The sequence below is a fragment of the Schistocerca nitens genome, chromosome 1, assembly GCF_023898315.1.
Source record: "Schistocerca nitens isolate TAMUIC-IGC-003100 chromosome 1, iqSchNite1.1, whole genome shotgun sequence".
NCBI classification, from domain to species: Eukaryota; Metazoa; Arthropoda; class Insecta; order Orthoptera; family Acrididae; genus Schistocerca; species Schistocerca nitens.
The window spans coordinates 659,817,750-659,833,980 of record NC_064614.1 but is presented as its reverse complement, the minus strand read 5'-3'; the positions used below and the strand labels follow the sequence as shown (position 1 = coordinate 659,833,980).

Sequence of the window (16,231 nt, the reverse complement as noted above, 5' to 3'; positions counted from 1 at the left end):
CGACCCCACTCGTCGCCAATTGTGAAGTAACATGATTCACGTTTCACCTAGTGAAGACCGGGTACTGTCTGCTAGACCTGCCCAATGTGAACTGACTGGGCAAGGCCTATGCTGCCTGAGTTGTCCCGCTGGCAGAGGGCATGGTCGAATTCTCGCGTGCCCTCTAGTGGATGGGACTTTACTTGCGGCAATTACTGTCTATGACACGCCGTGCCGACATGCACCTCCTACAATCTTTCTGGTGGCTACTGCATATATATATATATATATAGAGGGAAACATTCCATGTGGAAAAAATATATCTCTTTCCTGATGAGGCAACATTTTGTTGCGAAAGCTTGAATTTTGTGTGTGTGTTTGTGTTTGTTTGTGTGTCTATCGACCTGCCAGCGCTTTCGTTCGGTAAGTCACACATCTTTGTTATAGATATATTTTTCCCACGTGGAATGGTTCCCTCTATTATATTGATATCAGTAATTTGAACCCAACAATTACGTTTGTTATTGTCACTGTTGCATTTCGAAATCTTTTCTGTCATCTTATTTTCTCTTTCTGTTTATGCCAGTAGTTTAACTTTGTATTCACCTTCTCCTTTTTATCGTAATCTGCTATACTATTTTATCCCGCCTATATATACTCAATAATACGTAACCCACTTCCAAACACAAAAAAAAAAAAAAATTTTACCGCTTTCAACACTACCGCCACTATAAAATCCACCATTTCTAGTTCACAAACAGTTCCTTTCACCTTTTAAACAACCATTTCGGCCAGTTCTAATAACTTTCGCTTTATTTCCATTTCCGTTTTTCCCACATCACTGATAATCTTATCCGCGTCCCACAGGTTTTAACGTCATTATTTCTTCGTCAGACAATTGTTAGCCTCATTTTCATAATCTGCCACCGCAAAACCACTCCTTTTAATATAGTACACGCAGTTTTTTCGAAATTTTCCCGAATTTCTCCGTCCTTCAACGTGTTTTGGCGGCAACACAACCACCTAACCTTTGTGCACATCGTTGTCTACCAACCCAAGTCCAACATAGCCCAGCTGCAACCAACACCTCCCCCCCATTTTTAAAAAAAATTCCCTCTTTCCTGATGAGGCAACAGTTTGTTGCGAAAGCTTGAATTTTGTGTGTGTGTTTGTGTTTGTTTGTGTGTCTATCGACCTGCCAGCGCTTTCGTTCTATATATATATATATATATATATATATATATATATATATATATATATATATATATATATATATATATAGAAACAAAGATGATGTGACTTACCAAACGAAAATGTCTGCTTGTGTCTGTGTATGTGCGGATGGATATGTGTGTGTGTGTGTGTGCGTGTGTGTGTGTGCGAGTGTATACCTGTCCTTTTTTCCCCTTAAGGTAAGTCTTTCCGCTCCCGGGATTGGAATGACTCCTTACCCTCTCCCTTAAAACCCACATCCTTTCGTCTTTCCCTCTCCTTCCCTCTTTCCTGATGAAGCAACCGCTGGTTGCGAAAGCTTGAATTTTGTGTGTATGTTTGTGTTTGTTTGTGTGTCTATCGACCTGCCAGTGCTTTCGTTTGGTAAGTCACACATCTTTGTTTTTAGATATATTTTTCCCATGTGGAATGTTTCCCTCTATTATATTACCCCTAAGGTAAGTCTTTCTGCTCACGGGACTGGAATGACTCCTTACCCTCTCCCTTAAAACCCACATCCTTTCATCTTCCCCTCTCCTTCCCCCTTTCCTGATGAAGCAACCGCGGGTTGCGAAAGCTTGAAATTTGTGTGTGTGTTTGTGTTTGTTATTGTCTCTGTCAACATACCAACGCTTTTGTTTGGTAAGTTACAGCATCTTTGTTTTTAGATATTTTTTTCCCACATGGCAGACCAGGGTTTGTACTATCTCCATGGTTCTGATGTCTTCAAATAAGGACTCAGTAATTAATAGACAAGTTTCAGCTGGCAGCAGCAATACAGGTACCATTATGAGTCAGTAGCCAACTGGTAGATACTGTGGTGCCAGAGCACGACATGCATGCAATGGATTGACCCTCTCCTTGCTTGATGCCACTAACGTCACCTCCCTCTGCATTAATATTCCTCGCATAGGTCTACATGGCTTGCCCTTTGGTGGACATACACTTAACTGGCATCAGCTTGATAGCAGATGTGTGAACCACTTCCTTCTCAGTTTAATCATTTTTCTATATTAGTAACTATTTCCTCTTGGAAGATATATGGACAAGTCATAGTTGGAGACATGAGAAACTGAAAACAGCACTTGGAAGTAGTGGGGCTCAAGCTCCCATCCAGACATCCAATTTAAGGCTCTACATAGTTTCCCTAAATTACTTTAAGACAGAATCTGAAAGGACAAATAAATAAAAAATAAGTACCTACTTATATCTTCCCATAAATCATTTTGGTGTATCAAGAAGCTGAGTGATAATCAGTTCCTCATCTAAGTCCATTTTCACCATCTGGACCCCTGATGAAGCTGAACTATGGATTTTTGTAGGATATCTGAATTTATTTTTAAATGTTATAGTCAGCAGGTTTTTTCCAGAGCCTCATTGCCACTTCCCTAATGTTGGTCTCCATCTTGCTTATAGCAAGCTCCATATTTGATAACATGTTCATTCCACAAACAATCAGTATTATTTTTTTATTCACATTTACCATCATATGCATGTGAAGTACTCCTTTTTCCACAACCTTATACTCATGGAGATGTTTCTGTTCAAACACTGATGCAGTATAAATACACAACAATCTCTCAAATTCATTTACTTCTTTCTATTGGAAACCCATCTGATTCTCAGTGGGCCTTTGCCAACTTAGCCAGCTGATGACTATTATAATACAATAAAAGACCGTGTCTTTCATAAAATGATACTAGCATGATTTGGAATATTTCATACGATGTCTCCATAAGATTATTTATTATTTTTTATTTTTTATTTTTTTTTACATAGGCATTGAAATACAGCACATCATAGTATTCTCCAGAAACTACCAAGATCAGTGTTAGCCTCTCATTCTTAATAAAATTACTTTCAGACAATAAGTCCCTGTGCTGCACACCTGCTCAATCTATGGTTCACATCTTTCGGACAACTCTTGCAGCAATAATTTTCCTGTTACATTACCGGCTGCCATGCTATTTTATCAAAGAAAGCACCAGATGTGAGAAAACCATGTTGTACACCACATCTGGTTCTTGGCTTCTGTGACACATCTGAACTGAAATTACAAAATCCTCATGTAGTTGTCTGTCTTATTTCCATTTTCGTTTCCTCCCCATGTCTGTTCTATGATCCGTGATTGTGTTTCCCTCCTTCAGACTAATAAATTTGTTTGATTTTCCCCCTCTTTTTTATTTTAATGGATTTAACTTTCCTTTCTTTTGGCTTCTTCCTAAGTACTGCTACCTTCTTTAATATTCTGTCTTTTTCTCACCTATGCTTCTGTATCCAATCTGTTCCTTTGTTGAAGATTTCCAGCTCATCCTACTGCCGTCTCTCCCATGACCAGAGGTATGTTTCCAGTCAGGGTCATAATAGTTCTGTTTCTTTATGCCCTTTTGTCTTGTTTGCAAATAAGAAATATTTGCTTCTTACAGGAGAAGGGGAAAATTGTTGGCATAGGATAGAGGCACCACTGATCTCAAAGAAATGTGGTTTCTGTTATATTGGTGGGTGCATATTGAACAATAATATTAGTCAAGTATCAACTTGATCTGTGGAAAGTTATGTTTAGGCAACATTTTAAAGTGGTCATGTTGTCTGTTTCATTCAAATGAATCACATAGTCACAGGAAAAGTATGTGGTAGACATTCGTTCATTAATAGGATACTGGGAAAATTTAGTCTGTTTTCAGAGAAGATTTTCTGAAAACCACCCATGCAAAATATTGCTCATACCAAATAGGACTAATGGGGATATTAAACATTTACAAATAAGGACAGCAGAAATTGTTAGGTTTATTTGACCCATGGAAGGGCATTGTGAAGATGTTGTAAAACTTAAACTGGCAAACACTTCAAGATAGATGCCACCTATCCTCCAAAAGCCAACTTATGAGGTTTCAAGAACCAGCGTTAAGTGAGAAATCTAGGAATAATCAATGATAGCCCCTCCCCCAAGTATCATTACTGTAGGGAACAAAGGCAAGACTACTTACAGCAGACACAGAGGCATTTAAGCAATCGTTCTTCTATGTTTCACTTGATGAAATGAAAAGACCCTAGTAATCAGCAACCATACACTTCACACTGGTTGCAGAGTGTAGATGTAGACGAATTAAGTGGGATATGGTACAGTTACAAATTTTGTTGTTTTGGGCAGTTTATCACCAGTAAGGGTTCATCTACAGTAAGCAATGGTTTGTAGGGAGTCTGTTCATACATTTTCAACATTTAAGAAATGCGCATCTGAATTCAAAAAAGAGTGTGCTTCTCTTGGTGGGCAGCCATCTGAAGAACTTCCCAAAACTACAACCAGAAATGAAAATATCAAGAAGATGATACCATAGGAATCAGTAGAAAGACTATGGTACATTTCAACTTGAAGAATTAATAATGAGAAAACTTTTGCAAGAATAATGCTACAGTCTTTTTTTTTCTCTCCACTGACCAAACGCAAATGTGAAAACTAGATAAAGGAAAAGTCTACATCTACATCTCAGTTTCATGTGCCAAAAAGAAAGGCTTTTGTTTTCTGGGATGCACAAGGGGAAATTCTTATTGCATACCTTGCAAAGAATAAAATAGTAAATGGAAAAATACCATGTGAATCACCTAGGTCAACTATGTTGAAATATAACAACTTTTCTGACTTAGACCATAGTCTTTCACCAATGAACCGGCAATTTTATCTTGCCTCTGTTATACCCGCTGCGGCTGCCAGATAGTAGCTAGGCTATCTGTCTAGTATCTGATTAATACACATGGATTTTATTAAATTATGAGATGGAATATTTAAACATATGAGATAACTCACAGCAAATTTTAATTTCTTGTTTCTGTTTTTTCATAAGTTTATGGGACCTGTATTTCTGTAAATACATATCATACTATAATTTTGTAGATTTTTTAGTACTGTGCAAAATACAGTAAGAATAAATAAGCACATTTGTTACTAATTTAGGAAGTATCTCCCATATTCTTAAATTTACTTGGTTGCAATGTCCAAAACAAATACAATAAAATGTCTCACCTGTTTTTTACCTTCTAATTATTTTAGATTTGGTTGGTTTATTCCATCGAAGCTCTCATATATGGCACCTGGTATGGACCACTGGAAATTCTTCACAAATCCTAAAGAAGTTAGCATATTTGATGTTAAAGGTGATAAAGATATGGATTTTATCCGAAAGCATATGAAGGATAAATCAGCAAACAGGTATAATAAAATTAATCACTCCTATTCTTCCATGTAGAGGCTTTTCACATCATATCGATATAAATACTTTTCACATAATTTAATGTGTATGCCATAAGACTGTACTAATGTGATATCAAATAATTTAAAATTGTCTAGTTATCAGCTGCAGAGACAAGATCAACCACTTTGGAGTACACGTACATATAAATGTGGGTTCTAGGCCTTTCAGTTCACCACTTGGCCTTCATTGTCCTCCACATTGACTCAACTCATATGTTTACTTTCCGAATGCTCTTCTCAGTTTTGTTACACTCATTTCCCCCTACTTCTTCCTGATTGTTTTCTCTTTCACACATTCCGTTGTTTTCTGTCTGTTATTAAAATGATTTGTTATATTTTCGTGGGCTTTATTTTACATTTGTCAATACTGTTTATCCATTACACTCTTTTCATCTTTAGCATCTTCACACACACACACACACACACACACACACACATATACATATATATGCGGAAAGACTTACCTTAGGGGCAAAAAAGGACGGGTATACACTCGCACACACACACATATCCATCCACACATATACAGACACAAGCAGACATATTTAAAGACAAAGAGTTTGGGCAGAGATGTCAGTCGAGGCGGAAGTGAAGAGGCAAAGATGATGTTGATTCTGCTTGTCAGATGTCTGCTTGTGTCTGTATATGTGTGGATGGATATGTGTGTGTGTGCGAGTGTATACCCGTCCTTTTTTCCCCCTAAGGTAAGTCTTTCCGCTCCCGGGATTGGAATGACTCCTTACCCTCTCCCTTAAAACCCACATCCTTTCGTCTTTCCCTCTCCTTCCCTCTTTCCTGATGAGGCAACAGTTTGTTGCGAAAGCTTGAATTTTGTGTGTGTGTTTTTGTTTGTGTTTGTTTGTGTGTCTATCGACCTGCCAGCGCTTTCGTTCGGTAAGTCACATCATCTTTGTTTTTAGATATATTTTTCCCACGTGGAATGTTTCCCTTATATATATATATATATATATATATATATATATATATATATATATATATATATAATAGAGGGAAACATTCCACGTGGGAAAAATATATCTAAAAACAAAGATGATGTGACTTACCGAACGAAAGCACTGGCAGGTCGATAGACACACAAACAAATACGTCTGCTGGTGTCTGTATATGTGTGGATGGATATGTGTGTGTGCGAGTGTATACCCGTCCTTTTTTCCCCCTAAGGTAAGTCTTTCCGCTCCCGGGATTGGAATGACTCCTTACCCTCTCCCTTAAAACCCACATACTTTCGTCTTTCCCTCTCCTTCCCTCTTTCTTGATGAGGCAACAGTTTGTTGCGAAAGCTTGAATTTTGTTTGTGTGTCTATCGACCTGCCAGTGCTTTCGTTCGGTAAGTCACATCATCTTTGTTATATAACAGAGGGAAACATTCCACGTGGAAAAAATATACCTAAAAAGAAAGATGATGAGACTTACCAAACAAAAGCGCTGGCAGGTCGATAGACACACAAACAAACACAAATATACACACAAAATTCAAGCTTTCGCAACAAACTGTTGCCTCATCAGGAAAGAGGGAAGGAGAGGGAAAGACGAAAGGATGTGGGTTTTAAGGGAGAGGGTGAGGAGTCATTCCAATCCCGGGAGCGGAAAGACTTACCTTAGGGGGAAAAAAGGACAGGTATACACTCGCACACACACACATATCCATCCACACATACAGACACAGGCAGACATATTTAAAGACCAAATATGTCTGCCTGTGTCTGTATGTGTGGATGGATATGTGTGTGTGTGCGAGTGTATACCTGTCCTTTTTTCCCCCTAAGGTAAGTCTTTCCGCTCCCGGGATTGGAATGACTCCTCACCCTCTCCCTTAAAACCCACATCCTTTCGTCTTTCCCTCTCCTTCCCTCTTTCCTGATGAGGCAACAGTTTGTTGCGAAAGCTTGAATTTTGTGTGTATATTTGTGTTTGTTTGTGTGTCTATCGACCTGCCAGCGCTTTTGTTTGGTAAGTCTCATCATCTTTCTTTTTATATATATATATATATATATATATATATATATATATATATATATATATATATATATATATATATATAACAGAGGGAAACATTCCACGTGGAAAAAATATATCTAAAAAGAAAGATGATGAGACTTACCAAACAAAAGCGCTGGCAGGTCGATAGACACACAAACAAACACAAATATACACACAAAATTCAAGCTTTCGCAACAAACTGTTGCCTCATCAGGAAAGAGGGAAGGAGAGGGAAAGACGAAAGGATGTGGGTTTTAAGGGAGAGGGTAAGGAGTCATTCCAATCCCGGGAGCGGAAAGACTTACCTTAGGGGGAAAAAAGGACAGGTATACACTCGCACACACACACATATCCATCCACACATACAGACACAAGCAGACATATTTAAATATGTCTGCTTGTGTCTGTATGTGTGGATGGATATGTGTGTGTGTGCGAGTGTATACCTGTCCTTTTTTCCCCCTAAGGTAAGTCTTTCCGCTCCCGGGATTGGAATGACTCCTTACCCTCTCCCTTAAAACCCACATCCTTTCGTCTTTCCCTCTCCTTCCCTCTTTCCTGATGAGGCAACAGTTTGTTGCGAAAGCTTGAATTTTGTGTGTATATTTGTGTTTGTTTGTGTGTCTATCGACCTGCCAGCGCTTTTGTTTGGTAAGTCTCATCATCTTTCTTTTTATATATATATATATATATATATATATATAGAGAGAGAGAGAGAGAGAGAGAGAGAGAGAGAGAGAGAGAGGTATGGTGTGTGTGTGTGTGTGTGTGTGTGTGTCAGCTTTACTGTGATTGCCTCTGTCGTTGCAGTTGGTGGATTGGTATTATCCTTCTGTTTCACATAGTTTCAGCATGTCAATTTATCTTTGACATTTTGCATTGCTGTAAATGGTTATCTGTACTATAATGAAACATCACTGAAAATGCAATGCTGTTATTATTACTTTCCTTTTACTATAAGTTTAAGATCAGTAGGTTTTCTTTCTGTGCATAACATAAATAGTAAATATTGTTTACAGCTCTTTTTTAAATGAAAATAATTTAAGATTTCCATAATATTAACCACACCTGTTAATCTGTTGACTTGGTCACACATCCTTTTCTGTAAAGCTACTCATAATGAGAGAGGCTCAGGACCAAGCAAGGTGGCACAGTGATTAGCACATTCAACTTGCATTCGGGAGGACAGTGGTTCAAACCCGCATGTGGACATCCTGATTTAGGTTTTCTGTGATTTCCCTAAATCACTTCAGGCAAATGCTGGGATGGTTCCTTTGAAAGGAAACAGTTGATTTCCTTCCCAATTCTTCCCCAATCCAATGGGATCGATGACCTTGCTGTTTGGCCCCTCCCCCAAATCAACCAACCAGAGCCTCAGGGATGTGAAATGAATAGCATTATTGTAGATATGCAGATAAAATAATCTATTTCTGTATGTTGTTGTTGTGATCTTCAGTCTGAAGACTAGTTAGATACAGCTCTCCATGCTACTGTATTCTGTAACTGAACTGTTTATTATTTCAAAGGAAATTTCCATAACTATTAACACATTTATCCCACTATGAGACAAGATGATCAATGCCTTCACGGAAAAAATATTTCTGGTTTGTGGGCTCACATATTGCCAAGTTTGTTTTGGTGCTTACATATCCCTCATGCAGTCTCAATCTCTCCCATTGTGATTTACATATTTTTGATGCACTGAAGAAAACATTTGTGGCTGTTAATATGCTTTCAATGAAGTAGTGCTCACCTGGGTACACTCATGATTCTGTAGGCGACGGCAAACATTTTACCATGAAAGCACTGAGCATCTTGCCTCACAGTGGGATGAATGTATTAATAGTTATGACAATTACTGTTGAAATAATAAACAGTTTACCTACCTTTTTCTGTCTGTCTTGTTTTCATCTCAAAGGGAATTATGTACAAAAGGTAATGAGAAACACTGCTCCAAACCAATGACCAGATGATTACTTAAAGTTTGTTCAAATATCAAAGTCTTAGATAGCTGTTGATATTTATTAAACATTTATTTATTTAGGGGTGAGAAATCATCACACAGGGTGCTCTGTGCTTCAGATTATGTCTTCTATGAGGAATCTTGCAATTTATGAAGCTTTGGCAGTTGGCATATATTTTGTGTCAGCATGGTGGATAAGGCAGTAGTTTACAGTATTATCCATCTATTCCCATTTTTTCATTTTGTGAACCTTTCCAAGAGATAGATTCAAGTTGGGTGGAATGGTGTCTCAGCAGGCAGAATTAGTACCAAATGTCCCAGAAGTAACTGTGGTACATGCTTATATTGCTGGCTTTCCTTACTGCAACTCACTTAGTATCTAATGCTTCACTTAGGACTTGTCCCGTGAACCATTTGTCTGATTCTGTCTAGAGTCTGTGGGAATCCTAGGTGACTGGATATTGGAGTGCCTTGAAAAAACTTCAGGATAATTGGCTGTTGGTGAGATCGAATGATGAGAACCATTTCCGGCCCAGGAAACTTCAGGCTAGCTGGTCATAATGAGAAGGAATGATGAGCAACTATTTCCACCCAACCAGATCATAGTCCTTCTTATACAGTGTCTCCATTGGTCAGTTCCTTCTCCTTAAAAGTTTTTATTGTTTTCACGAATGCTGGATCTTCCTTCTGTTCAGCAGCAATGTTATTTAATTCAGCGAAGGCTGAGATTTCATCCACAGTGCTGTGTTCTCCAAAGGATTCCTTGAAAACCAGTCAGCTTTCTTATCTTTGTGTCCATTTTTGTTTACCACTGTGGTGTCATACTACTGAAGACTCAGTCCCTACCTTGTCAATCGATCTGATGATTCCTTCAGGCTCATCAATCATCCTAGAGAACGTTTTGCCAAATAAATATGACCAGAACTTGTTGATGACCCAAACAACTAGGCACTCTTTCTCAAGCAGTAAATTTGTCATCTCAACTTTGAAGAGTGCTCTGCAAGCATATGCTATTACTTTCCTGAACTTGTACTAGAACTTACCTATCCCATAACTGCTAGCATCAGTGTGAAGTTCTGTTTGGCTTTCTCATCATACAGTGCTCAAAATGTAGATATTAGTGCCTCCTAAAGGACAGGGGAAGGTCTTTCCTGCATCTCATACCAGGAAAAATTGGTGCCTGTCTCTAGTGGTTCTTGCAAGGGATGTGCCTCTGTACAGAAGTTCTTTATGAATCTCTGGTACTATGGACGCATTCCACGAAAACCTCTCACATCATGAATGTACCAAGGAGTAGGAAAAATCTGTGACTGCTCTTACCTTCTATGTATCAAGTTGGAATGAAGAGGCACATTTTTGGTTTCAGGTGGAGATATGCAGGCAGAACACACATCAGCACAATTGTCAGATGGCCTAGATATTCTTCAGGTATCATCAAAGAAACACCAATCTCATCCAAATAGGCAAGACATGTCATCCACTTAAGGTGTCACAACAGGTTGTACATCATATGTTTGAAGGGGGCTGGAGCATTAGACAGTTCAAACAGTGTAATTTTGAACTCTTAGATACCATCAGGAGCTATAAAGATTGTCTTTTCCTTGTTATCCTCATCAAATTTAATTTTCCAGTAGCTTGTTTGCATGTCCATAGTTGAGAAATACATTGCTCCTTTCAAGCAGTCTAGGGTGTCATCAGTGCTTGGAAATGGGTAGATATCTTTTTTCTGATTTTGTTCAGTTGTCAGCAGTCAATGAAGAAATGCTATTCTTCTTCACAGGGACTACAGGAGACGACTAAGGATTCTGAAAGTTCAATGCTGTCACATTGCAATCCCCACTTCCTCTGTTGTTCAGCTGATGACATTTATAATAGCACTGGTTAGTTTGTGTTGGTATGATATTTTACCATGGGCCATTTGTTCTTTTGCTTCTCCACTCCTCTTTTGAAGGCATCTGACAATGGACACAGAATGGTTAATAATTGCCAATATGGTTCCTTGGTCAGGCCAGATTCTATGTACCATTTGATAGCAGCCTCCTCCTCTTCACTGTTTGTAGTGGAAGTGACAAATGGTTCTCTATCAGTGGCACTAAGTGGTCCATCATGCATTGGTTTTGCTGTACTTACTCACATAGCTTTAGAAATGAATTGTTGTCACTTATGACAGTTAGTGACCCTAAATTCTCCCTGACCACTTGCAATGCTTATTTCAACATGGGCATGTAGATTTCTTTTGCAAGTCTGAGTAGCTTTTGTAGTCAACAGAACCTCCACAGTTCAACTGAGCATCTAGATTGATCACTGGAACTCAATTTGTTGATTACAGCAGGATAGCAATGTCTTCAGTAGGAAACAACCATGTAAAGTGTGCTTGTTGGAATAGCTTTCTCAATCTGGAGCTCTGATCTTCCACAATCACTACTTGTGATGTCTGCAAGAAGCATGAAGGCTGTGAAGACTGCCTCCTGTTGAGTGCAGCACGTGGATGGTTAGCATCAGCTGTGGGTGCAGAGGCTCTATCCGCTGCCTTATGCCACAGTGATTCAGCAAGGGGAGTGTAGTCCCCATTGGCAGTGGGTGTGGTGGCAGAGGCTTGTACAGGCTCATCGAGAGCAGTAGCAATAGTTGCGTAGCTCATTGGCCTGACTGTTGCAAAGGGGGTGTTGTCTGCCTCTGCGGTAGATGTATGTTGAAGTTCTCTGTTGTGGAAGAAGAATTTTTCTCTCCATGTGAGCAAGAAGCCAGTTCAACATGAACCTTCTCAGCGATAGCCGTGACTGTAGTTGTGGGATTTGCTGCACAGCATATGCTGTAATAATGAGTGTCCTTGATGTGAGTGCAATGATGTTTGTCTATGGATGTACCAAATCCACTGATGTGTTGTTGATGAGTGCATGCAGTGTCACACTTGCTGCATACAGAGCTGCAATGTGTTGTTGCTTGAGCAGTTTGCACAATGAATTTACCCAGTCAGAAGTGAGACATATGAGTTCAGCTAACTGTGGCAGAGAAGCAGCAGTTGTCACTCTCAAATGCATAGGCATTGTGAAGAAGGAACCTTTGATGCATTAGCTGGAGGAATGTTGTAACAGCATGACCATCAAAAGGTCTGAAGAGAGTCTTAGTGTCTTGAAAAGTCTATGCCTAACACAGGTTCATCCATATCAGCCACATTAAGTTCCAGTCAAAACAAAATGGTGGTGGAATTTAAGTTTGAGATTAGTAGAGCCATATACTGTGACTGATGAGTTGTTAGCCACTTTGCAGAGTCATGATGGAAGGTGTCGGTGGTGTAGTAGATGATACCAGGGGTATAACACTAGTATCTGCACCAGTGTCGACTGGGAAGAGCATGTCGCTGATGAGATCGTGAACGTAAATTCTGCTCGGAGGTGGCTGTTTGTTATGTGATGGCTGGTCCTGATGTAGGCACTCTGTAGAATACCCATGAGATGATGCACCTAATTCATCCTGCAGTGTAAGTTTGGTTCCTGTGAGCAGGGCGAGTACCACTTCTGAGCCACGTCCCCATAGCTGATGTGGTACCAACACATAGGATTCACAGATGTGGCTGTGAACCAGAGGGGACATCCGTCATTGCAGTGGTGGACCAATTGAGGTTGTATTGGAGGCTGGGTAAGGCAGGAGTGGTGGGGCCAGCAGGCTTGCTACTGCCACCAACAGGTAACACCATAATTGAGGTTGTCGACTGGTGTGATTTCCTATGGGCATGTGCATGATGAAGTGTTTACAGGCTTGCCAACCATCGGTGGTGTCGATGAACTTGGCACAGAGATGAGCTGGTCGTGTCTTATTAATTTTTAGGTGTAGTCTGCCAGCCTTAAATGTTTTTCTAGTGGATTGATAGCATGGGAAAGAGAGTTTAGTTAGAGGTCTTTCAGTATTTTAGTTAAAATCCAGAGTGACCACAGCATTTCATCTGATGGGAATTAAGTGTGTATTAATGCTTTAATTTTTTTGCCAAATTTGAGATGGTGTGAGCTGGCCAAGCAATACTTCATGCACTATGTGATGAATTGCCTCTTGTGGGGAATCTTGACAGTCACTCAAGAATTGAAAATTTTGGATATCTGTAGCAGTCTCTTGTTGGTGCCGCAAGTATGAGATCAGATGTCTAATTCATGTATAGATGTAAGCAATGTGATGAAAGATGGCAGAACAGATGGAGCAAACACTGATGAAGGCATTAAGACTGTAGAGGCTGGTGCCGTACCTGGGCACTTGACTGTATACTGTCCTTGAGGTACATGCATGTAAACTGGCATGGCAGGCATGGTATCAGACACAACCGGCATGTTAGAAATGTCTGTGGCTATCAAAAAATTCAGAATGCACAACTTAGTGCACTGTGGATTGTTTACAGGTTCAAGTGCACTAAAAACGCTCAATGTAGGAGCACCAGATGAAGCAGAAACAGTGAAAATCACATTGTTCATTGGTAAAAGTCCACTGTTCATGCACTACTGCTGTTGCACTGGATTGAACATGTATGGATTGTCGTTGAATTGGACAAGGTTATGTGTGTATGTCAGCAATATGGTACTGTGGTGGGAAGCTGGCGGCCTGGGTCTTGGGTTAGGCTGAGAAAATGTATCAAACAGGTCACCCGACATAACAAAATGTTAATGCACTGAAAAGCCACTCAGCGAAGCAACTTGATGTGTAAAATATCATGGGAAATGTCTCTGGGTGTAGAAAATAGTTCAGTAAAGTTCATTGTCTACACTGTTTGTTGAATGAGTTGTGCCAGCAATGAAGCAAACAGTTCATAGTTTTCAAATTTCACACAATTCAAAGCTCCATAGTGACAAATCAGAGCAGGAGAAATGGACATGAGTGATGATGTGGCGGATGAAGTCTGTTGCTGTGTCATAGCAGTCATTGTCGTTGGCCACATTGTCCTCTGTTACTTTTATGCAGCATTACCTAAAAACGTGTAACATGTGGTCACTGGTGTGGGTGTGGGTGGCCTTCATAGTGAAACAATATCCGAACACCACTTTAACTGAGTAATGCTTTATTATAAGTTACACATTTCACAAGTCAGCTGAACAGTTCAACAGTAAACAAGAGACTGCCCAACTTTACAGTATGGGCCAATGATGTCCTCTCTCTCTCTCTCTCTCTCTCTCTCTCTCTCTCTCACACACACACACACACACACACACACACACACACAAAATTGGTATTGTTATGAATATTTTACAAAAAGTAATTCCTGCTGTCAGCTTCATGTATATTTGTACAGATATGGACCATAAATTTAGATACAGTACACAAACAATGTTCAATCAAGAAAACTATCACATTCCTAGTGAACAATTCATGTATTTTTATTTTTTTCTCAGATAGTTGTAAAGTTCAGTACCTTGATTAACTGTGCATTTTTAAAGGCAGAGATGTACACTTCATTTGAACATGGAGTTTCATTTATTCATTGTACTATGAATACAGAGTTTTGCTGAATTTAGTAATATTACTTTTAACAATCTTACGTATTTCCAGTATGTAAATATTCCATAAATGAATAAACTATTAAAGGCAAAAAGATATGCTTGTTTGAACAAGGAGTTTCTACATCTACATCTACATCTATACTCCGCGAGCCACCTTACGGTGTGTGGCGAAGGGTACTTATTGTACCACTATCTGATCCCCCCTTCCCTGTTCCATTCACGAATTGTGCATGGGAAGAACGACTGCTTGTAAGTCTCCGTATTTGCTCTAATTTCTCGGATCTTTTCGTTGTGATCATTACGCGAGATATATGTGGGCGGTAGTAATATGTTGCCCATCTCTTCCCGGAATGTGCTCTCTCGTAATTTCGATAATAAACCTCTCCGTATTGCGTAATGCCTTTCTTGAAGTGTCCGCCACTGGAGCTTGTTCAGCATCTCCGTAACGCTCTCGCGCTGACTAAATGTCCCCATGACGAATCGCGCTGCTTTTCGCTGGATCATGTCTATCTCTTCTATTAATCCAACCTGGTAAGGGTCCCATACTGATGAGCAATACTCAAGAATCGGACGAACAAGCGTTTTGTAAGCTACTTCTTTCGTCGATGAGTCACATTTTCTTAGAATTCTTCCTATGAATCTCAACCTGGCGCCTGCTTTTCCCACTATTTGTTTTATGTGATCATTCCACTTCAGATCGCTCCGGATAGTAACTCCTAAGTATTTTACGGTCGTTACCGCTTCCAATGATTTACCACCTATGGCATAATCGTACTGGAATGGATTTCTGCCCCTATGTATGCGCATTATATTACATTTATCTACGTTTAGGGAAAGCTGCCAGCTGTCGCACCATTCATTAATCCTCTGCAGGTCTTCCTGGAGTACGTACGAGTCTTCTGATGTTGCTACTTTCTTGTAGACAACCGTGTCATCTGCAAATAGCCTCACGGAGCTACCGATGTTGTCAACTAAGTCATTTATGTATATTGTAAACAATAAAGGTCCTATCACGCTTCCTTGCGGTACTCCCGAAATTACCTCTACATCTGCAGATTTTGAACCGTTAAGAATGACATGTTGTGTTCTTTCTTCTAGGAAATCCTGAATCCAATCACAAACCTGGTCCGATATTCCGTAAGCTCGTATTTTTTTCACTAAACGTAAGTGCGGAACAGTATCAAATGCCTTCCTGAAGTCCAGGAATACGGCATCAATCTGCTCGCCAGTGTCTATGGCACTGTGAATTTCTTGGACAAATAGGGCGAGCTGAGTTTCACATGATCTCTGTTTGCGGAATCCATGTTGGTTATGATGAAGGAGATTTGTATTATCTAAGAACGTCAT

The 16,231-nt window shown here is 39.6% G+C and overlaps 1 protein-coding gene across 2 annotated transcripts in view; it reads left to right on the top strand.

The window, feature by feature from the left end:
* LOC126259026 (uncharacterized) overlaps window positions 1–16,231 on the top strand; it is a 667,737-nt gene that overhangs the window by 570,768 nt on the left and 80,738 nt on the right. For both annotated transcript variants that reach the window (XM_049955690.1, XM_049955689.1), the window contains exon 11: window positions 5,240–5,398. In XM_049955690.1, the coding sequence (XP_049811647.1) occupies window positions 5,240–5,398 (159 nt within the window). The remainder of the gene's footprint in view (window positions 1–5,239; window positions 5,399–16,231) is intronic.